This window comes from Polypterus senegalus, chromosome 2, assembly GCF_016835505.1.
Source record: "Polypterus senegalus isolate Bchr_013 chromosome 2, ASM1683550v1, whole genome shotgun sequence".
NCBI classification, from domain to species: Eukaryota; Metazoa; Chordata; class Cladistia; order Polypteriformes; family Polypteridae; genus Polypterus; species Polypterus senegalus.
Genome location: NC_053155.1, coordinates 320,643,373 through 320,665,331, shown reverse-complemented (window position 1 = coordinate 320,665,331; position 21,959 = coordinate 320,643,373). Strand labels below are relative to the sequence as shown.

The 21,959-nt window shown below is 43.9% G+C and overlaps 2 protein-coding genes across 2 annotated transcripts in view; both read right to left on the bottom strand.

Moving 5' to 3' along the window:
• Positions 1–738: 738 nt before the first annotated feature.
• On the bottom strand, positions 739–11,521 carry LOC120524642. Its single transcript, XM_039746470.1, has 3 exons — positions 11,461–11,521; positions 8,428–8,543; positions 739–2,841 (listed from the first exon to the last, which is right to left on the bottom strand). Exons 1-3 carry the CDS (start codon positions 11,519–11,521, stop codon positions 2,182–2,184), a joined length of 837 nt encoding a protein of 278 aa, XP_039602404.1. The 3' UTR covers positions 739–2,181.
• A 5,934-nt stretch (positions 11,522–17,455) lies between these two features.
• LOC120524641 (interferon alpha/beta receptor 2-like) overlaps positions 17,456–21,959 on the bottom strand; it is a 41,917-nt gene continuing 37,413 nt past the window's right edge. The window contains exon 7 of the mRNA XM_039746469.1: positions 17,456–17,461. Within this exon, the coding sequence (XP_039602403.1) occupies positions 17,456–17,461 (6 nt within the window). The remainder of the gene's footprint in view (positions 17,462–21,959) is intronic.

The window sequence follows — 21,959 nt, the reverse complement described above, 5'->3', positions numbered from 1 at the left end:
TTCCTCTCCAACTGTCTTTTAGCCTCTCTGATATCCTTCTTAATGGTTGCCCTCATGTTCTCATACGCTCTACGATTCTCTTTGCACTTGTAAGAGCCAATCTTAGAAATTTAAAGTTTTGAGTTAAACTCATATTGATGTTTGCTTAATTTGAATAGAATATTAATGTCTTTCATGGTCGTAGCTTATGGTATAGTCTTTTCCCCCTATAGTTAACAAGAGATAGAACCTTCTTACTATAACTGAGTAACAGTGTGATAATAAGCTCTTTTTTTTTTGTTTGGAACAGGTCCCAGTAAAGAGGGACTTGAAAGACCCATTTTTTGCTTAGAAATGGGATAAGCATACAGTTTTCTGACCGTCTTGAAATGGTTCAGAAATGTTAAGTAAATAGTAACTATTTGAGATGTAACAAGATTAAGCTTAGAATTGAACTTTTCTTACATTAATTTTTCCTTTTTTTGCTATTTCAATTTTCTTTTTGTGTGTAAACTGTTTTACTTTAAAACTTAACTAAACTTCAAAAACGAAGATATTTTGTCTGTGGAATCATTTCTGCGCGTCAGGCTTTTGTTGAATCCCATTTTTTGAGCTGAAGCTGCAGTACTTTGGTAATTTTTGAAAAACGCAGCTACAGCACTCATTAGTCTTATATGCCTTATTTTTCAGTTTTTTCATTTGCCACTTCTTTTTTAAATCTTTATTAATCCATCGTGGAGTTTTTTTTAGTTTCCTATTAATTCCACATGTAGGTCTGTCTCTGTCCTGCATTACATTTTTAAACCTGCTCCACTGCTCCTCGACTGTCTTATCCCAGTCTCTCCTACTTAAGAGTTTGTCTCATCTGCTCAAAATTAGCCAAAGTTCAACTTAACAATTTTAGTCTTTGCATCTGCACTCTTACAATTGTATGACATTTTGGTCACATGACCCTAGTGGTCCAATCACCTCTACACCCTCAATTCTATCCTGATTATTACAAAATGCTAAATCCAGACAGGCTTCACGTTGACTTGCATTAAATTTGCCTAAGCTCACATGCTGTCCAAGTCCCAGTGTAATGGCTCATCTGATTCTTCATGACCTGCCATCCCATCTACTTTAGGGCGACTGTTAAATCAGCTCGTTATTTATATTCCTATCCATTTATGCATATTAAAGATAGCAGCCTGCCCCTGCACTGCCCCCCAGTGGACACCACGTCTAACACCACCTAACCCTGAGAAGTTTCTCTTTTCATTTTGTGAACGTGAACCTCTCTCATCAAAAGCTTTCTGAAAATCCACATCAATAATCCCGTACGCACTTTTCTGACTGTTGGTTTCTGTTGCCCACTCCTTGAATTCCAGCCATGTTGACTGCTCACAAACACACTCTACTTTGACGCATGATGCTCAATCTTTTCCTAAATTTTTTCATTACTGGTCATTAAAATTTCATTTGAATAAGAGAATACCATTTCCGAGTTTCCCCCTTATGCGGTCATTTTTGAAAGGTACACCTCAATGATTTCGGTCTGTTCTCACTAACCCTCCTCCCTGATGAAGGTTACCTGGTCCTGGCCTTTCTAATCTAAGCAGCTCTTCTCTTGCACTACAATTTCCAAACAGCTCAGCACCTCCTTAGTAATCCCTGTTACTGTTGGAGTTAACCGACTTCTTAACGCAAGTTCATCGAATTCACGGTCTTGAGTGAGTCACACGTAGACACAGATAAAGGAGCAGAAGTGTCGTATCAAACCGTAACACCTCCATGTTCAGTTCATTACAGTGGCAGATCTCATACGGTACCTGCTGTTGTCCACAGTCTCACTCCCGATTAACCAGGCCTGGCACCAATGCCACAGACTCAGTCTCCTCTTTACCCTAATCAGCAATTGCTTCAGCTACCCACTGCACATAAACATGTGTGATGGGACGTCACCCACAAGGCCATGGAGCTTAGTTTCCATACACTTGCTCTGACACTCTCACCGAGTCACTTGTAGCTTACATGCCGAAGGTAATAAGAGATAATGAATTGTAGGGATGACGGTTAAAGACCAGAGGTGAACGTTAAGACAGCGGGTGAATTCATTCATTTTGGTCCAAGATAATCAACAATGCAGTTAATATCGTGTCTGCCGTTCATCTTGGAACTCCTTATCCTGAACTTAAGCGATACAGAAACACGTAGTGTTGATCAGGACGGAGCAACCAAACGTGCCATGTAATCACTGGGCTGACCGTCGTCTGGCTCGTCTTCTGAAGAGTACCACGGGTCACCAGCACCTCCAGCACCAGTGACAGACCCCTCTGTTCTGTAGTCTGCATCAGTCACGGTCTCTCCAAGAAGTGACGCTTGCTCTGACGGGAGAACACTGTGATTGCTCGTTTCACTGTCCCCATTACATGCTTTTTGACCAGAATCTATTAAGTTCTTATCAACATCTCCCAGGATTACTGAAAACAAAGGAACCTCATTGAATGCCGTTATATCCTCACAGCTGGGCGGCTCCGGTTGCAGTTCCTGTTGTGCTAAACAGCCTTCTGACTTGTAGTCAACATTTAGGCTCAGCTGTTCTTCAGGCCTTTGTAGCTCATAGATGTTCTCAACCTCCACAGAGAAGGTGCCAGTACTGTCGTCCCCATCTTCAGTGTCCACAGGCTCCATTTCCGAGGCCCTAAAAGCACGGTTTTCATAGCATTCCTCCTGGTCACTGATGGCCTCCTCCTCGTCACTGCTCTCCGTGGCCCAGCTGGCTCTCGGCTTGCAGAAATAGGAGATCTTGGAAATACAGGCGTCCTCACCTATCAGGCATCTTTGCTGGTCGTTCTCATTTTGTGAAACCTGCAATGACACCTGAAAGGAAAAAAAAAAAAAAAAGAAGAAAAAGCAAATTGTAGTCATCATGTCAACAGCAGGCTGCAGTCCTCAAAAGAGAAGCAAGAAGAAGAAGAAAAGTAAAAGAGGGGGAAAGACGGAGAGACGTGTGTGTGTGTCAAGTTAAGAGCTGAACCTCCACTTACGTCAAGAGAGTGAAAAAGTGTTGCATTGTCGTGGCACGGCTTGTGCATGAGGGTCTTCTCGTACCGTCAGTCGGTCGCGGTCACTGCAGCATGACAATTTGTTCCCTGGCTTATGTTGCTCTTCTCCTTTTGGTTATTTATTGTCTTAAATGATATTTATGGGTGTTTTTGTGTTAATATTCTTGCTTGCTTTTTGTGTACAGTAATCCCTCCTCGACCGCGGGATTGCGTTCCAGACCCCCCCGTGATAGGTGAAAATCCACGAAGTTGAAACCATATGTTTGTTTGTTATTTTTATATATTTTTATATATTTTAAGCCCTTCTAAACTCTTCCACACTGTTTATAAATATTCCCCGCAGAGTTATACAGCATAATCCCTTTGTATTCTCTTAGTTATTAGGTAAGATTCATTGAAATTACGTATATAAACACACTGTTAATATACAGTAAAACCTAAATATTATTTTAAAGATATCAAGCGTCTCCGATATCGTATGTTTACAGCCATTACGATAGACAGGCCACCAGCAATTAATACGTACAACGCAAGACAAATAGTATCCAGTAAATGTGTGTAGAGTGACACTAAACGTACGTACATGTACTAAGCACTGTAAGTAGAAAATTAATTATAGTTACTCACCAACAATGACACGATGACTTGTCCGATAACAATGAGTTTTATTTTACTGCACAACAAAGGAGAGCGTTACAGCCCTTAAAGGAGCCACTTCAGCCGATTGTGTAGCACCGCCGTTGTTCTTCTTCAATCCAAATCCCTAAAGCAGATTCCATCCAGACTACTGCCTTATTACGTCCACTTACAACTCGTTTTGCACCCTGGTTAAAAGGACACTGCGTCGTAGATCTTATATTCCTTTCCTACTTTTTAAATAAAAAGAATCGTAGCCTCATTGATGCCGTAATGGCGTCCTACAGCGGTGTAGCTTTTCCTTTCCTTCAAAATATCCAAAACTTTTACCTTTTCGGCAATCATTAACATCTTCCATTGGCGCTTGGGCACGGCCCCTGAAGCAGTAGCAGGAGCAGATCGTTTTGGAGCCTTAATGAAGGGCTTGACTACACACAAAGATAAACACAAAAGTGAACTCTTTACACAGTGAAACACGGTGATGCTGAATGAGCGAGACGAGACTTCCTGGTTAACGCCGCGGAATCAAATTCGGCGCTCCGTCGCTGAGCCATTCAGCACACAGGAACTTAACTGCGTGCTCTGATTGGTTAGCTTCTCAGTCATCCGCCAATAGCGTCCCTTGTATGAAATCAACTGGGCAAACCAACTGAGGAAGCATGTACCGGAAGTAAAAAGACCCCTTGTCCGCAGAACCCACGAAGCAGCGAAAAATCCGCGTTATATATTGAGATATGCTTACATATAAAATCCGCGATAGAGTGAAGCCGCGAAAGTCGAAGCGCGATTTAGCGAGGGATTACTCTAATTGTGTATTTAGGCTGTTTATTTCGATTTGTTGTTTTCTGTGGGTGCAACCCCAAGAGGCAGGGCCACCAAGATGTCATTGCTAAGGGGGCCCCCTGAGCCTTTATATTTCAGGCTGGGCTGTCTGTCCTTCAGAGGTAGTGATGGGCATTTTAAATTACTTTATGTGGTAAAGCGAGGTCTGCAGATCACTGCCTTTTAAAATAAATAATTGCTGCCCTTGTGGCTCAAGGAGGGGGTGTGGCAGTGTGGCTGGAGTGGTTCCTGGGCGCGAAGTGGCACGGGCAGTTCCTCAACTTAAGTGCACAGGTGAGGAATCATCTATGGCCGTAATTGAGGCTGGGAGCTGCTAATCGCCATACCAGTGCCACATCCCTACCTATAAAATGAGAAGCATGGATAGATAGATACTTTCTTAATCCCAAGGTGAAATTCCAACACTACAGCAGCAGCATACTGATAATAACAATATTAAATTAAAGAGTAATCACAATGCAGGTAATAACAGACAATAACTTTGTATAATGTTAACGTTTACCCCCCGAGTCACATAGTGTGGGGTCTCCTCAGTCTGTCAGTCTGTCTCTGAAGCTGCTCCTCTGTCTGGAGATGATCCTGTTCAGTGGATTCTCCATGATTGACAGGAGTCTGCTCAGTGCCCGTCGCTCTGCCACGGATGTCAGACTGTCCAGCTCTGTGCCTACAATAGAGCCTGCCTTCCTCACCAGTTTGTCCCTCTTCTTTATGCTGCCTCCCCAGCACACCACCACATAGAAGACAGCACTCGCCACAACTGCCTGGTAGAACATCTGCAGCATCTTATTGCAGATGTTGAAGGACGCCAACCTTCTAATGAAGTATAGTCGGCTCTGTCCTCTCTTGCACAGATCATCAGTATTGGCAGTCCAGTCCGGTTTATCAAACAGCTGCACTCCCAGGTATTTAAAGGTCTGCACCCTCTGCACAGTCACCTCTGATGATCATGGGGTCCATGAGGGGCCTGGTCCTCCTAAAATCCACCACCAGCTCCTTGGCTTTGCTGGTGTTCAGAGTACGAGGGGGGGAGAAAAAAAGAAGATGGAAAGGAACAAGGAAAGGAACGGAGGTTAAAAGGGGGCAGCCTCGGTGAGGTCGATGTGGCCACAAAGAGGGGAAATGCAGCACAAACATGGGTCCCTCGAAGAAGAGCAGGTTGTGGCGCTCTACAGGGGCTGGGTTGGTCCCACTGATCACTGGCGTGGAATGGGATGAGCATAGCGGATGACCTCCCCAGGGATCCAAGGTACGACTGCGGGTGCGTGAAGGATGATGGGAGGAGTGCCGACCTCGGGTGGTCTGGCTGCGATTTCGTCAGGAGATGAAGTTCATGGCTGCGGAGTCTCCACCAACTGCGCCAGTTATGGGTGAGCCGGGGAGACGAAGAAGGAGGTGGGCTGGGATCTGAAGGAGCCAGCGACTGCATTTTTAACCTCTGTTTTGAATGGATTTATTGATTGTGTTTTTACCCCCCACTATTCACTTGTTTTTATGGATTTATTGATGGATTTTTTGAGCCCTGCACTGTTGGTTTTGTTTTGATTCATTTTATTAAAAGCACGGAACACTTCTTACCCCATCCTCTTGCTCCATGTGTGTTTTGTCCCCATCTGTCAGCTCATTCGGTCCTAACTATCGACTGTGGTGGGTTCAAGAGGCACCCAAACTGGAAGAGGGAGCGTGGAGTGAACCCGCACCGCCGCACTATCCTACAGTCACGTCACTGTCAAGTAAAGTCACCTAAACAGTGAACCACAAGCAGGAGTACTTTGTCATAAAAAAGAACCACAAGAAAGTGTGAAGAATTCAGAGAATCGGCTGTACATGTCAAGCGACGAATTTAATATGATGCTCTGTGTAAGAAAGGTCAGAGCAGACTATACTTTCTGAGAAGGTTGGCATCCTTCAACATCTGCAGTAAGATGCTGCAGATGTTCTACCAGACGGTTGTGGCGAGTGCCCTCTTCTACGCGGTGGTGTGCTGGGGTGGCAGCATAAAGATGAAAGACGCCTCACGCCTGGACAAACTTGTTAAGAAGGCAGGCTCCATTGTAGGAGTAAAGTTGGACAGTTTGACATCTGTGGCAGAGCGACGGGCATTAAGCAAACTCCTGTCAATCATGAAGAATCCACTGCATCCACTTAACAGGATCATCTCCAGGCAGAGGAGTAGCTTCAGTGACAGACTGCTGTCACCATCCTGCTCCACTGACAGACTGAGGAGACCCCACACTATGCGACTCTTCAATTCCACCCAGGGGAGTAAATGCTAACATTAATTTTATTTTTATTTTTTTCATTTTTATTACTATTTAATTTAATATTGTTTCTTTGTATCAGTATACTGCTGCTGGATTATGTGAATTTCCCCTTGGGATTAGTAAAGTATCTATCTATCTATCTATCTAATATGAATGGTTCAAGCAGAAAAGTCGTCTGCTGTCACGTATTTGGCTTCGATTCTTGAATTTAGGGAATTGGAAATTTTGCAGCTAGTGAGAAGAAAAAGCTGGACAGTTTGGTTTGAAATACAATACTGGCCAAAAGTTACAGAAGCCCTAGTTTGTTTTTTATGGAAATGCACAGAGCCTAATGTGTTAATGTGGAACAGAAGAGATAAAATATAAGTCAAGGAATCATTAAGTGTACAACATTTCACGGTAGCCTGCACCTTTTACTGATCTAACCGTCAAACTGTGGTAACCCTTTTGATTCTGAATGCCAGTCACTCCGTGCCAGTCGCCAGCTCTACCTCCAGACCTTCACACTTCCTCGTCCATGGTTGACCCATCACCATCACAACGGCGTACAAACACCCTGCGTGATGATCCCAAGATTTCACATTTGGATTCATCAGTCCAATAGACTTTCCTCCATTCTGCAGTGATCCACAGCTGGTATTTGAAAGCCCTGGTCTGCCCTTTAAACAATGGCTTCCTTCCTGCCACTCTCGCCCTGTCACACCTGCAGCACAAAGTCTCCTCTTCACAGGACAAACTGACACTCGTGTGCTTGAAGCTGTCGTGCTGTGAGGCGCCTGTCATCACGTAAGCTTCTGATTGGCTGGGGACTTTGGCTCTGCCAGATCTCTTATATCAGAGTTTCTTCCAGTTTCCCATTGCCTTTGGATTGTGTAGGACTCCATTGTCCTCACCAACACTTTTTATTTGCAATTTTTCTAAATGAAAGGCCTACGCTTCTAAAGGTGGTAATGCTTCTGTCTCATTTCACTTGTTAATTGCCATTATCACTGGAATATTGGCCAAGTGGCACTTCGGAGTGCGTAATAACACAGTAGGCTGTTCCACTTCTGCTTTAAGACAGACGGAGAGTTTTGAAGTAATCAACACAAGTTGGGACACCTGTGCAAACTGTGTGCTTCAACTTGCAAGATCTCATTTACTTTAATGGTGGCAGAACATCGGTAGGTTGTAACCTATTAGTTGTTCTCTGAAGAAGGCCCATTTGGAATATTCTGATATTTCCTTTTTTCCAGTTTTTGCTAACCTATACTTTAAATTTAAACCTCTGCCAGTTTACTGCTTACCTTTTAATTATTTTAGATCATTCATTCCATTTCAACCAATTAAATTTGAAGAAAAACTGAGGTGGTGTAAAATATTTGACAGAAAATGTACAAATAGTTTATCTAACAATGTCTGGCTGGCCTTCATGGTGATGTTAGCATCTGACTGCGATATTCCAGCATGTCTGAATCCAAAAAGGATCAGAGACACACACAGCAGCATCAGAATAAATGTGACGTATCTCTTCACACACAGCGGCTGAGAGACAGAAAACCCGAGATGAAAGTCCACCACTGTTCCCGTGGCACTTTTTTTAAAAGCCATTGCAGAAGGGAGACTTTTCTAAGGTGGTGGTGCATCTGGAACATGGAGAGCAGGGTACAGCAATTTCTTACCAGCACTTGAGGGAGAGCTGCTCCGTCTTGACACAGGTAGCCACAATAGACAAGGGCTGCTATGAGCAATATGGCCGAAACAAGCAGGACAGCCAGGGAAATCAGAATATAAAGAACTGCAAACAAACACATAAAAAAGATTAATATTGTCACAGATTCGCAGAGAAACACAGGAGGTTGTAGAAAACAGGAATTTTATTCAAACACTGCAAACAAACATTTGTCTCTTTTTCAAAAGTTTAAACGCTCCACGACAAGTCAGAGATGACAGGAGCAGAGAATGTCAGAGAGACAGAGAGAGAGAAGCAAAGAATCGATTCCAAACCGGACAGGTGCTCTACAGGCTTTTAAGTAAGCGGAGTACAGCGCGACAGAGCCGCCAGTAAGGTAGTCCGTCAACGTTTTTCAGGGGCTTTCCCAGGAACGTCTGTATTCTCCGAGGGTGCGATCAGCCCCCCCGCTCACAATATGAAAGGAAACGTCAGTGACAGCGTAAAGGTTGTGTAGTATGGAGGCTCCTGTGCCCTGCACTGCTTCAGCAGACTCCAAAAACGACCCATCTGTGGTGCCCTGTTGATCTTTGGGTAGCATATCTCATCACAGCACAATGGCTAACGTGATGTTAATTACCTACAAATGAGTTAGTATATCCCGATTAGATGAACCAAGCACAGAGGTCAGAAAGTGGCCCAAAGGTTCGGCAGGGCCAAGGAGTCCTTTTGTAAGGTTCAAACTCGCCCTAAAGTCAGTTCTGCCTTGAAGCAGGGGAGACAGAATTTGTAAACCTTACAGCAGAAAGAACCTTTGGGGCCACCATGATAGTGGAGGACTGTAATAATGGACGGTGACTCTGCAGTCAAAACGAACCCCATTCTGGTACAGACACCGTATACAGCTATGCAACTTCTTTATGCACTGAAATAAAACGACAAATACATGAAAATTACCAGAAGTAACCAAGTCAAGAAGATATAAACGTGCTTACCAACTTACACGCAATCTGACACAAGCAGAGAAGGCACCGGATGTCCTCCATTGACTTGCCTGCTACTTTCTTTCTGTGATTTTGTGCCTCAATAAATAGAAATCTCTGGCAATAAATCACTCAGAACTGTGACGATGCGGGTTTGCTCCACGCTCCCATCTGGGAGCCCTCGAACCCGACACCGTCGGTGATGTCACCGATGAGCTAGGCAGTGAGGCACAACAATGAAGCAAGGGGACGGTGCAAAAAGTGTAAAGTGCTTTCATTAAAACAACAAAAATCAAAGTGTTCAAATCAACAGTGCAGCGTATCGCGAACATCTTTAAATAAATAATCCAATAAAACAAGTGAATGGTGAAGGTTAAAATCCAACAAACGAGGTTAAAACAATGGCTGGAGGGAATCTCTTTAAAATCCGGTGCATCCTTCTACCACTGGCGGCTCCCCTGCTTCTCCCAAACGGGCCCCACAACAGGGGAGTCACCCTACCAACAAATGCAGCTCCCTCCATTACTGGTCCGGTCGCCCTCCGATCCCCGGATACGTTGGGCTCCTGCCGGACCGACACTTGGGTTCCTTCCTCCCAGCGGCCAGGGCGCTCATGCTGGGGCTCTACACTCCCAAAGCCTCCACGGCTGCCTCTGCCTTCTTGGCCTCACGCGGTGAGCCATCCAAGGTCCTGGTCACTCCGGCTCTTCTGAAAAGCTCAGCAGAAGAGACCCAATCCATCCACCCGGAGTGTCGGCCAAACATTCCCTCAGGGCTCTCCTTCCAGCTGCCTGCTGTCGCTCGCACCGCTCCCACACTTCTCCAACCTTCTTCTCCCCTAACCTCCCGTTCTCTCTCTCCATCTTCCTTTTCTCTTTCCTCCCTAGCCGCCTCACGCTTCTATTTATTACGGAGTCGTGGATCAGATGTAGCAAACAGCGGCTCCCGGCAACAATTATGGATGTGGACGACTCCTCACCTGTGCACTTAAGCGAGGACCGTCTGCATCACGAATCACCCCCGGGAACCACTTCGGCCACACAACCTCAGCCCCTTTCTAAGCCACGTGTGCGGCGATTATTTATTTTTAAAAAATGGTCTTTTTGACCGGAGCTGTGGTCCCGCGTCACCACAGGAACAAACATACAGGCAGGACGGTCCCTTGTTAGTCAACCCTGTTGTTTTTGAATTATTTCTACTGTACTGTGTGATGATTTTGGTAGAGAGAGACAGAGGTTAGGAGCCCACGCTAACACAGCGCATCGCCGGACCACCACACAACAAACCAAGTGAGGGTCCCAGATTAGGACCCGAGTGCAGACCTGCGATGAGCGACACCTCAGCAGCACACCAGCTCAGATGGAGTGGAGTATAAATAATATTTAGCATGTTGTATATTACTTTTAGAATTATTGTCCTTGTGCTTTATGACGTCACTGCCCTCCGCCTTCCTTTATATTCAGAGTGAGGAGTTCGATCCCTCAGTGGGTCACGGTGTGAATACGGTTTCAAGTTTTTCTTGTTATTGGATTTTTGCGTCTGTTTTTGTGGCTACAGGATGATGGACTGCACTTTTTTGCTTTGCCTTTTAGGTCCTATTTTTGATTTTTCATCAAATTTATATAAATAAATGATTTAGTTATAAAAAGTACTTCATTTACACTTGCCCTTTTTAAGACACAGCATTACGGTTTCCCTTTCCCTTGAAGGACATTGTTGTTTATTAGGAGTGTTCTTTGAGTCCCATTTTGACCGACAGACGTAAACTGAGATGAGCCAGGCAGGCAGACGAGGACACACACGCACGGTCAGCAAGGGGTTGGTGCAAAGTGAATCAGTGCTGTTATTAAAAGCCGCAAACACAGTGTCCAAAAAGTGCTCTGCGACAATAAATAACCCATAAAATCCAACGTCATTTGGAGGATAAAAACAAATCAAAATTCCAGATAAAACAGTCGTTCCCGTCCTGGTAAAACCATATCTGGGGTAAGTTCCACACATCTCTTTCAACTGGTGTAGATGGCGACAGTTACCAACCCCTCTCCTGACTCCCATCTCACCTGCCTCGACTGGCATCCTCCGGGACATGTAAAGCCAAACATCTACCGTACCATAAACCATCGCAATGCTAACCTGGATGCCTGGGAATTTTGTTCGCCACCCCACTCCAACACTTATAAATGGGGACTAATGACGAGCAAACTCCACTGCTTTGCCTCAAGTTCAGAGAAATCAGGGAAGTGTTCGTGTGACGACGTGGGTTCTGCTCCATGCTGCCACTTCCTTTTTGGGAGCTCTTGAACCCAACACCGTCGGTAATGTAACTGGATGAGCCGGACAATGAGGACACCAAACGAAGCAAGGGGAAGGTGCAAAGTGCATACAGTGCTTTTATTAAACCAAACAAAACCAGTGTCCACAGGTCAGTTTCCAAAGTTCCATAAATAATCCATAAAACCAGTGAAACATGCAAAACGTTTAAAACCAGACTAAAACGAGATTCAAATCCTGTAGCAGACATTTGGGGTCACACCTGCCACGCACAGCTCTCCTTCCCAGTCTCTCCAGCTCACCTAAGGCATACTCAGCGGGAGAGACTTCCTCACACTACCGACCCCCGCCGGGTCGGTTGTCCTCTCGTCTTCCTTCTCGCGCTCGTAGTTGTCTCTCGGATCCCTAGGACAGACTCCTCCACGATCGTACTCACTCTCCCATTGATCAGTGGGCATGATCTGTCCCTCGAGCGACGATCCTTTGTGCTTGATTATTGAACATCGTTCTCTGCTACAGAGCTCTTATCACAATGAGAACCTGCCTTTTGTGTTTGGGGTCAGGCTGCCTGGTATGAGGCTCCTTTCTGAAGTACTGGTCTCGCTGTTATGGTATTTTGAGGTCTGAGCCCCTTTCTGCTGCTGTGTCACAACACTCCGGATGTCAGAGCCACACAAATAATGCACCACTGTCATTGGGGTGCTGGAAAATCCACATGCAAGCGTTGCATATTCTTAAACAGCTCTGAATGTCTGCTTTCACATGTAATTGGAAATGTCATTATTACAATAACCTTGACAAGAGAGGGCCATTCAGCCCAACAAGCGCACCAATCATATTCACCTCGCTTCTCCAAAATGACATCAAGTCGAGATTTGAGCGTCCTGCTCTCCAGCACAGTACTTGGTCACTTATTCCATTAAATCTATGATCCTCTGCGTCAAGAAAAACATTCTAACGTTTGTGTGAAGTCTTCCTTTCCTTCCCATGTTCATGTTGAAGATGTCATTTTAAAGCAACAGCTGGGATCCACCATCCCGAGTCCCTTCATAATTTTAAACAGTTCAATAATGTCTCCTCTTAATTCCCATTTGTCTAAACTGTATACTGTGTGCGAAGGGAACACAGGTCAAATTCTGTTACAATGAAGTGCCAGGGACCTAAAAAAATGGTGTTGTAATGAGATTCTCTCTTGGTCTCTATAGCGCTCGATTTAACTTGCGTCCAGGCGTTTACAATCATTTCAATAGCTTCTTTCACATTAGCTTTCAACTCCCGTCTACAAGTTATGCTGACGAGAATTTTTCTCAGCATTTCCTCGCAATAATACACTTTTCCAGGGTGCAAATGATGCCCAAATCCAATGGTTGAAGCACTACCATGCAATTGGGTGGGAGAAATTCAACGGGAACATTATCTAAATGTGGAAGCATGCTGTGGGCAGCACAGTTATCAATCGGAGGCAGAATCTCCCTTTTCTTCTTCTTTATATTGTGAGGTTTCTGAAGCGCGATTGCCAAGTCTGTGGAAGATCATTAGTCCGTTGCCAGGGCAGGGCGACCGCAGGCTCACAGTGCTGCAGCAGCGCGCCGCGGAAGAAAATCCGAAACAACTGCGGTCACGCTATAAACCAGGTTAGTGGCCAAGTAATACTGTTCCCTGTATCTCCCATCGAGATCTTTTCGGAGTTGCATCGGCAGTGAACCCGTGGTTGCCCCGATAAACCGTCTTCCACAGACGTGGTGATCGCACTTCGGGACACTCTTCGGCATGTTGTCCCATTGGGGGAGGTCCCAAAAGAGTTTAGAAATCTCACAACGGTGACTTTGCTTTTTCTTGAATGAGCGGCGCACGAATAGGAATGTTTCTTGAACGAGCATCTGCCATTTCTATAGCAGGGTGACAAGGAGTTAAATTCCAATGGATGTTTTCAAATGTTGCAAATACGCAATACGCAAAAGGTATCAAAAAGAAACACAGCAACAAAAAAAAAAAAAACAGTACGAGGAAAGTTCAAACAAAGAGAAAAATGTACAATGTTGGTGTTTGGGGATCGTTGTGCACAACTGAGCTGCGACCACAGAACTGACTGCTCTCTGGACGAGTCATTCAGGCATTTCAAGGTCTTTTGGGCACTTCGTTGTAACGAAAGTATCTGCTGAACGTATTTCACAGTAACGAGATTTCTATGGACTCGTGTCATATGGGGAAACTGTCAAGTTTGTTTTAACGGAATAAATAATCAAACGATAGTAAATGTAACGCAGATCAGTGACATTAAAAGAGTTGCGCCCCCCCATCTGTAACATGGAACACACACAAGGCTTGCAAGTCTTTGAAAACTGAAGATTCGTTCACAAGAAAACTGAAACATCCTGACACTTAAAACTGATCTAAAAATGAATGTGTGGATGTGGGCACTGGGACTAAACTTTGTACCTGACAATAATTTCTGTTTTGCACTTTTGGAGGCTATTTGCTCGATGCTGAAGTTATTTAAAAGTTACTGAATTAATGTCTGCTCCAGTTGGTTTTCTTACAGGTACAAATATTGTGCACCCTTTTCTGATGGCACTTTTGTTTTCCACAGATGCCACCATTTTGTGATGCACTTTTCTGCAATCTGTGGTGGGCTGGCGTCCTGCCCGGGGTTTGTTTCCTGCCTTGCACCCTGTGTTGACTGGGATTGGCTCCAGCAGACCCCCGTGACCCTGTAGTTAGGATATAACGGGTTGGATAATGGATGAATGGGTTTTCTGCAATGTTGCAATGAAAAATAAACCGAAAGTTCGTGGCATGTGAGGACATCGATTGCACGGGTGCTGTAAAGGATGGCGCTGTGCACATTCACATCATCAGAGATTGTGAATTTTAAAAGCGTTGGTTTGTGTATTTCTTTGTAAAAGTTCTCCTCGTTAAGAATTCCTTTGGTGTACTTCACGGACTACGAATTTGGCTCAGGGTCTTGTCCATCTTTTAGTGCAACTGATTACCGTTTTTACATTTTTGACAGTTTTTTTTGGGACTTTGGTTTCATTTTCTGGTCCTTATTCTTATTCCATTACAACTTTTCACCTTCAGCAGAAGAGATTTCGACAAGGTGACATGTCGCATACACAACAGCAGCACATCACTGAAAACACTCAACATCACACCGTTCTGTAAGAATTGAAGTGTCTTTTTAAGAAGGGGCTGGCAGACAATGACGACGTGTTGGCTTCGATTTGCTTAGTCGGTAAGGGTTAATAAATCCTGTCATTGACTACGCCTCAATATGCTTCAGTCATCACTGGGTATTCCTGAACAAAGTGCGTCACAGTTTCAGGAGACTTTGTCCAAACCCCGGAGCCGCCATGGTGTGTGTGGCATTTCTACGATATCCTCTGTAGCCGCTGGGTAAGTGGGCTCCCAGTGGGCTCCCTCCCATAACTCAGTGCTGTGCACGTTTGGTTAACCGCGACTGTAAATTGGTCTGGCGTGAGTGAATATGCTGGAATGTGTCATGTAATGGACTGATGCCCACCCAGGCTTAGTGCTGCCAGGAACATTAAAACTCCATTAAGTGTGGTTAGCATGGTTAGATGGAATTTAGTACAAAGAGTTTTAAATGTCACTTGTAGTCCTTTATGCCAAGAACTCTGTGTGAAATGATACGATGCAACACATCTGGGCATATCAAAATAAAAAAGCACAATTTCAACGGTGCCTTTATAGAGTAACCAGCCTGTATAGTGTTTCACTCCGCTTATCCGCACTTCTAATGCAGCATTAAAAAAAAATAAAGAGCTACAATTAAAGACGAGGGACGTTCACACTGCACACCATCCTCCTCATCACCTGCCTTGACTTCCTTCTAGTGGCACAAAGTAAAACTCCTGATAAAAGCTCAAGGCAGAACATTTCAGCTACACGTTCTTTAAAACTAAAGCCAGCAGTTTTTTTCCCCGCACAGTCTGTGGGAATGTGGAATAAACTAGCGAGCCACGTAGTTGAAGTGGAAGCCGTGACAATCGAACACGTTAATGAAACGGATTACCATCTAGCTAATCAAACAAGCTTGGTGGACAGAATGGTCTCCTCTTGTTAAACGTATTCAATAAAAGGTAAACAGATTTAATTACTAGACTGCCGAGACCAGACAAGCGGCATATTCAGAAATCATTTGTTTGAGCCCCCTCTACATACGTGAAAGCTCCACTCAGTGATCACAGCCATTCGCTTTCTCGTCGACTTGAGGGCTACCTACAATTTGTGGACCCAGTGCCTTCTGGCAAACCACAGAATCCCAGAGGTCTACGTTGTATTTTGGCCAGGGTTCAAATCCTTGTTTTATGTTCTTTTTGTTAACTTCTGAATCATTTATTCATGTTAATGTTTCTTTTGTTCGTTATCTGCACTGTGCTCCACCACCTTGTGGAACTGCCCTACGCATTAGAAGTCCAGAGGGTCTCCCACAGTTCTTGGCGGCTCATTGTGAATGCACTCTGATGTGGGCGAGTTCTTGTTCTTTCATTTTTTTTAGGATGTGCACCAAGTCTTTAGAGTCCTGGTGCTCCCTGTCTTGCCAGACATGGACGCTAATCAGTGACCTGAGACGAAGACTCCTTCACTACTGTGTCTCTTCAGAGAACCATTGGGCACCACTGGTTTGACTTTGTGTTGCTTATAAAATCCCCAATGAGGCACATGACCTTCATCGTGAGCGGGCGTCAGTTACGGCACTACGGCTGTAGCTGCGTTTTTCGAAAGTTCAGCAGCTCTAACATAAAAAAATGGGATTCAACAAAAGCCTGACACGTCAAAATGATTCCACAGACAAAAAAAATCTTTGTTTTTAAAAGTTTTAGTTAAAATTCAAAGTAAAACACAAAAAAGAGAAAATTGAAATAGCAAAAAAAGAGAAACATTCTTGTTAAGAAAAGTTCTGTTTAAAGCTTCAATCTCGTTACATTTCTAATCATTACAAATCACTTCTTAACGTTTCTGAACCATTTCAAAATGGTCAGAGAACCGTATGCCTGTCCCATTTCTATGTTGAAAATGTCCCCGTGTACTGGGACCACCTGCTCTAAACCACTACTGACTCAGTTGTCACACGGTATCTCAGTTATAGCAAGAAAGGTCTCTCTCATACTAACTTATAGGGGGAGAAGACAATACCATTGTCTAGGCCTACAACTACGCGAACACTAACACGAATTTAACGAACTCTTACAATGGCCATGTGGCGCCATTACCCGAGGGTGATCTGGCTCACAGGGTCATCACTGTGGAGGACCGGAGTGGCTGGACCAGGCCAAGGGGATGCCCACATAACAACTGGTCATTTCTGGAGGGTGGGACTGGACCAGGTGTCTGCCTGTGCCAACTGCAACTGTTTTGTTGTGTGATGGCTATGGCCAACGTGCTGTACCAGTGCACACTCCCTGACCTGACCTGACCCGGGATGTGTCTTGTGCTTTTTTGTGAATGTCTGGACATTTGGATGCTTCATTTCAGTGGTCTCGTTTGTTAAGGTTCCCCAACCTTAATTGCTTATCTCAGTCTTAAACAGCTGAATTCACTGTTTTAATGGCTCCTTAGTAGGAAGAAGATGCAAACGACAAAGAAGCCAGCAGATCTCTGTTGAACTTGTTTCCATTTACACATGTGTGGATTCATCCTAGACTGTGGAGTGGTCTGCCTGCTACTATAAGAGATGCCCCTTCGGTCTCGGCTTCAGTTTAGCACACCCTGACTAGAGCTGCTGATTAACTGTACAGACTGCATCTCCGCGTTTGGTCGTTAGCACTAAAACAGAAGTAACATGAGAGTTAGAATTAATTACTCACCCTCACCTGTTCTGTTTCTCTTCTCTGTACTCAAATGTGGCACTTGGTGCCACGGCCCACCTGCCAGGTTGTTTTGCCTGCCTAAGGTAAAGTCATCTCTAATGGAGGATCACAGGAATTGTTGGGTAGAGGGCTCCTTTCATCGGATTGGCTGGCCTAGCGCTGTCTCAGCTGTGGAATGGCCAATTGGGGGAGGCAGTTTAATGGCTGAGGTCTCCAGGACTCTGAACAAATCCAAATCCTATTATGGGATATCATCTCCTGTTGAATTCCGCTCTGTACTTGTAATATTTCTATTGCATTATCATACTGTATTGAGGATTACTTGTGTTCTGTTCTGTATATTGTATTGTATTGTGTTGTATTGACCCCCTTTATCTTTGTGACACCCACTGCACGTCCAACCTACTGGAAAGGGGTCTCTCTTTGAACTGCCTTTGCAGAGGTTTCTTCTATTTTTTTCCTACAAGGGTTTTCCTTTCTTTTTTTCCTTGTCTTCTTAAAGAGTCAAGGCTGGGGGGCCGTCAAGAGGCAGGGCCTGTTAAAGCCCATTGTAGCATTTCTTGTGTGATTTTGGGCTATATAAAAATAAATTGTACAGTACTGTATTGCATCCTGCACTATTTGACCTATTAAAAGACTGAAAAGAAAAACGGGACATATTGAAAATAATCGTTTTAGGCTTCAAATCATTTGGATGATGTCCTTGGAAAGGGAAAAAATAAAAAGACAATATAAGTACAAACTAACATTACAAACTAACAAGCCATAAAATTAAATAAGGTCTGAGATTGGCAAGGATTGGTTTCTAATTATGTAACTGGGTTGGAACAAAAACACTGCCCACCCTGCCCCAGGCTCTTTTCTGTGTCTAGTGGAGGATTTTTGATGCTTTTACTCCCCCTAGTGGGCATTCTTGGAAATGCTTTAGGAACATTTGGGACTTGCGTGCTTTGGTACTCAATAGAGTGTAATTGCAGACTGCAGTACCTATGAGGTCAGTCATGTAATGCCCCAAAATCATGAAATGCCCTCAATGTGAGTCATGTAACACCCATCACATTAGACAATGATTAACATTAGGGCCCCATTACACTACAGTGGTGTGAAAAACTATTTGCCCCCTTCCTGATTTCTTATTCTTTTGCATGTTTGTCACACAAAATGTTTCTGATCATCAAACACATTTAACCATTAGTCAAATATAACACAAGTAAACACAAAATGCAGTTTTTAAATGATGGTTTTTATTATTTAGGAGAAAAAAAAATCCAAACCTACATGGCCCTGTGTGAAAAAGTAATTGCCCCTGAACCTAATAACTGGTTGGGCCACCCTTAGCAGCAATAACTGCAATCAAGCGTTATATAACTTGCAATGAGTCTTTTACAGCCTGGAGGAATTTTGGCCCACTCATCTTTGCAGAATTGTTGTAATTCAGCTTTATTTGAGGGTTTTCTAGCATGAAGCGCCTTTTTAAGGTCATGCAGGTCATAGCATCTCAATTGGATTCAGGTCAGGACTTTGACTAGGCCACTCCAAAGTCTTCATTTTGTTTTTCTTCAGCCATTCAGAGGTGGATTTGCTGGTGTGTTTTGGGTCATTGTCCTGTTGCAGCACCCAAGATCGCTTCAGCTTGAGTTGACGAACAGATGGCCGGACATTCTCCTTCAGGATTTTTGGTAGACAGTAGAATTCATGGTTCCATCTATCACAGCAAGCCTTCCAGGTCCTGAAGCAGCAAAACAACCCCAGACCATCACACTACCACCACCATATTTTACTGTTGGTATGATGTTCTTTTCTGAAATGCTGTGTTCCTTTTACACCAGATGTAACAGGACATTTGCCTTCCAAAAAGTTCAACTTTTGTCTCATCAGTCCACAAGGTATTTTCCCAAAAGTCTTGGCAATCATTGAGATGTTTCTTAGCAAAATTGAGACGAGCCCTAATGTTCTTTTGCTTACAGTTGGTTTGCGTCTTGGAAATCTGCCATGCAGGCCGTTTTTGTCCAGTCTCTTTCTTATGGTGGAGTCGTGAACACTGACCTTAATTGAGGCAAGTGAGGCCTGCAGTTCTTTAGACGTTGTCCTGGGGTCTTTGTGACCTCTCAGATGAGTCGCTCTGTGCTCTTGGGGTAATTTTGGTCGGCCGCCACTCCTGGGAAGGTTCACCACTGTTCCATGTTTTTGCCATTTGTGGATAATGGCTCTCACTGTGGTTCACTGGAGTCCCAAAGCTTTAGAAATGACTTTATAACCTTTACCAGACTGATAGATCTCAATGACTTCTGTTCTCATTTGTTCCTGAATTTCTTTGGATCTTGGCATGATGTCTAGCTTTTGAGGTGCTTTTGGTCTACTTCTCTGTGTCAGGCAGCTCCTATTGAAGTGATTTCTTGATTGAAACAGGTGTGGCAGTAATCAGGAAATTGAACTCAGGTGTGACACACCACAGTTAGGTGATTTTTGAACAAGGGGGCAATTACTTTTTCACACATGTAGGTTTGGTTTTTTTTCTCCCTAAATAATAAAAACCATCATTTAAAAACTGCATTTTGTGTTTACTTGTGTTATATTTGACTAATGGTTAAATGTGTTTGATGATCAGAAACATTTTGTGTGACAAACATGCAAAAGAATAAGAAATCAGGAAGGGGGCAAATAGTTTTTCACACCACTGTATGGTTAAGATTAGGGTTGTAGTAGGGTTATCTGAGCCAAAGGGCGTTTTGTGATTGGCATTGTGGGCATTACCTGATCTATGTCATTGGTATTGCAAGCTGCAGCTTGAACCCTTCTCTTTGGCACTCCAGTTCATGACAGCCTAAGCCTGGCCAATAATGTACAATTTGGGCTGCCTGTTCTTTTAAATTGATCGGTCGCAGGTCTCCTTGGCAGCGTCTGCCACATTTACAAGCCTTCTTTCAACTATAGAGTGGACGCTCATTTTCTCATACTGACCTTTCCTGTGAATTACTTTCCAAGACTCACTACAATAACGGAGCTTACTGCCATCAGGTGTCCCCCATTTACTGACAAATATCTGCGGAGTCGTTCAGTTTCAAGTGTGGGCTTTGTCTCAACTTTCCTTCATTTCACCCCCACTCCTAATCACGTTTTACTTTTGCCCTGAGGCTCCTTTTTTTAAACTTGTAATCATTAACTATATGAAATATGTAAACACTCACAAACAATGAATAATCACAGTTTATTCAAAATCATTGACATCATTTTTAAAATAAAACACCTTGGTGTTGAAAATGATCTTTTTCCATTGCTCAGAGACACAGGAAGGGAGCAGCTGGATAGTCAAGGGTGCCGTTTTTTGTAGAGAAATGGACGCTGCTTTGCTATAATTTTAATTGTGACTTTGGCAGAGGGGCTCACCCTTTTGCTGAACGTGAATACCAACACACAACAATCAGTCTGACAACAGAATTACTCGGGAAAGGCAAAAGGGCGCCCACTTTTTTTATTTTGCCTTTTTCAACACAACACTCATCAGTATGCGTCTTCATTTGACCAACACGTTAAGATCTGAAACCCTGGACTTGCTTTCCTATACTGTGGTATTGTATACTATGGGACAGTTTAGTAGTCTGCACTTCTGCGTTACAGGTTTGGATTTCTGGGTTCAAACCACTCTCTGTGTGGAGTCTGAACATCCAATTTATTTTTGTACAGAGCTCTTCTCTTATTCCGTCCATGTTATTTGGGATTCTGCTTTTCCTGTCACATTTCAAATGCATACTTGACATTCTCAAGAACTGAAATTATCCTTAACATCTACACTCACCTAAAGGTTTATTAGGAACGCCTGTTCAATTTCTCATGAATGCAATTATCTAATCAGCCAATCACATGGCGCTTCAATGCATTTAGGGGTGTGGTCCTGGTCAAGACAATCTCCTGAACTCCAAACTGAATGTCAGAATGGCAAAGAAAGGTGATTTAAGCAATTTGGAGCGTGGCATGGTTGTTGGTGCCAGACGGGCCGGTCTGAGTATTTCACAATCTGCTCAGTTACTGGGATTTTCACGCACAACCATTTCTAGGGTTTACAAAGAATGGTGTGAAAAGGGAAAAACATCCAGTATGCAGCAGTCCTGTGGGCAAAATGCCTTGTTGATGCTAGAGGTCAGAGGAGAATGAATGGGCCGACTGATTCAAGCTGATAGAAGAGCAACTTTGACTGAAATAACCACTCGTTACAACCGAGGTATGCAGCAAAGCATTTGTGAAGCCACAACACGCACAACCTTGAGGCAGATGGGCTACAACAGCAGAAGACCCCACCGGGTACCACTCATCTCCACTACAAATAGGAAAAAGAGGCTACAATTTGCACAAGCTCACCAAAATTGGACAGTTGAAGACTGGAAAAATGTTGCCTGGTCTGACGAGTCTCGATTTCTGTTGAGACATTCAAATGGTAGAGTAAACAGAATGAGAAC

What these genes read in the sequence shown, in the direction of transcription:
- LOC120524642 (XM_039746470.1), bottom strand. Translation starts at nt 11,521, where the DNA reads ATGGTTTATGGTACGGTAGATGTTTGGCTTTACATGTCCCGGAGGATG. An exon ending in GAGGATGCCAGTCGAGGCAG is followed by an intron (nt 8,544 to 11,460) that starts GTGAGATGGGAG and finishes GTTTGTTTGCAG; the next exon opens with TTCTTTATATTCTGATTTCC. An exon ending in CAGCTCTCCCTCAAGTGCTG is followed by an intron (nt 2,842 to 8,427) that starts GTAAGAAATTGC and finishes TTTTCCTTTCAG; the next exon opens with GTGTCATTGCAGGTTTCACA.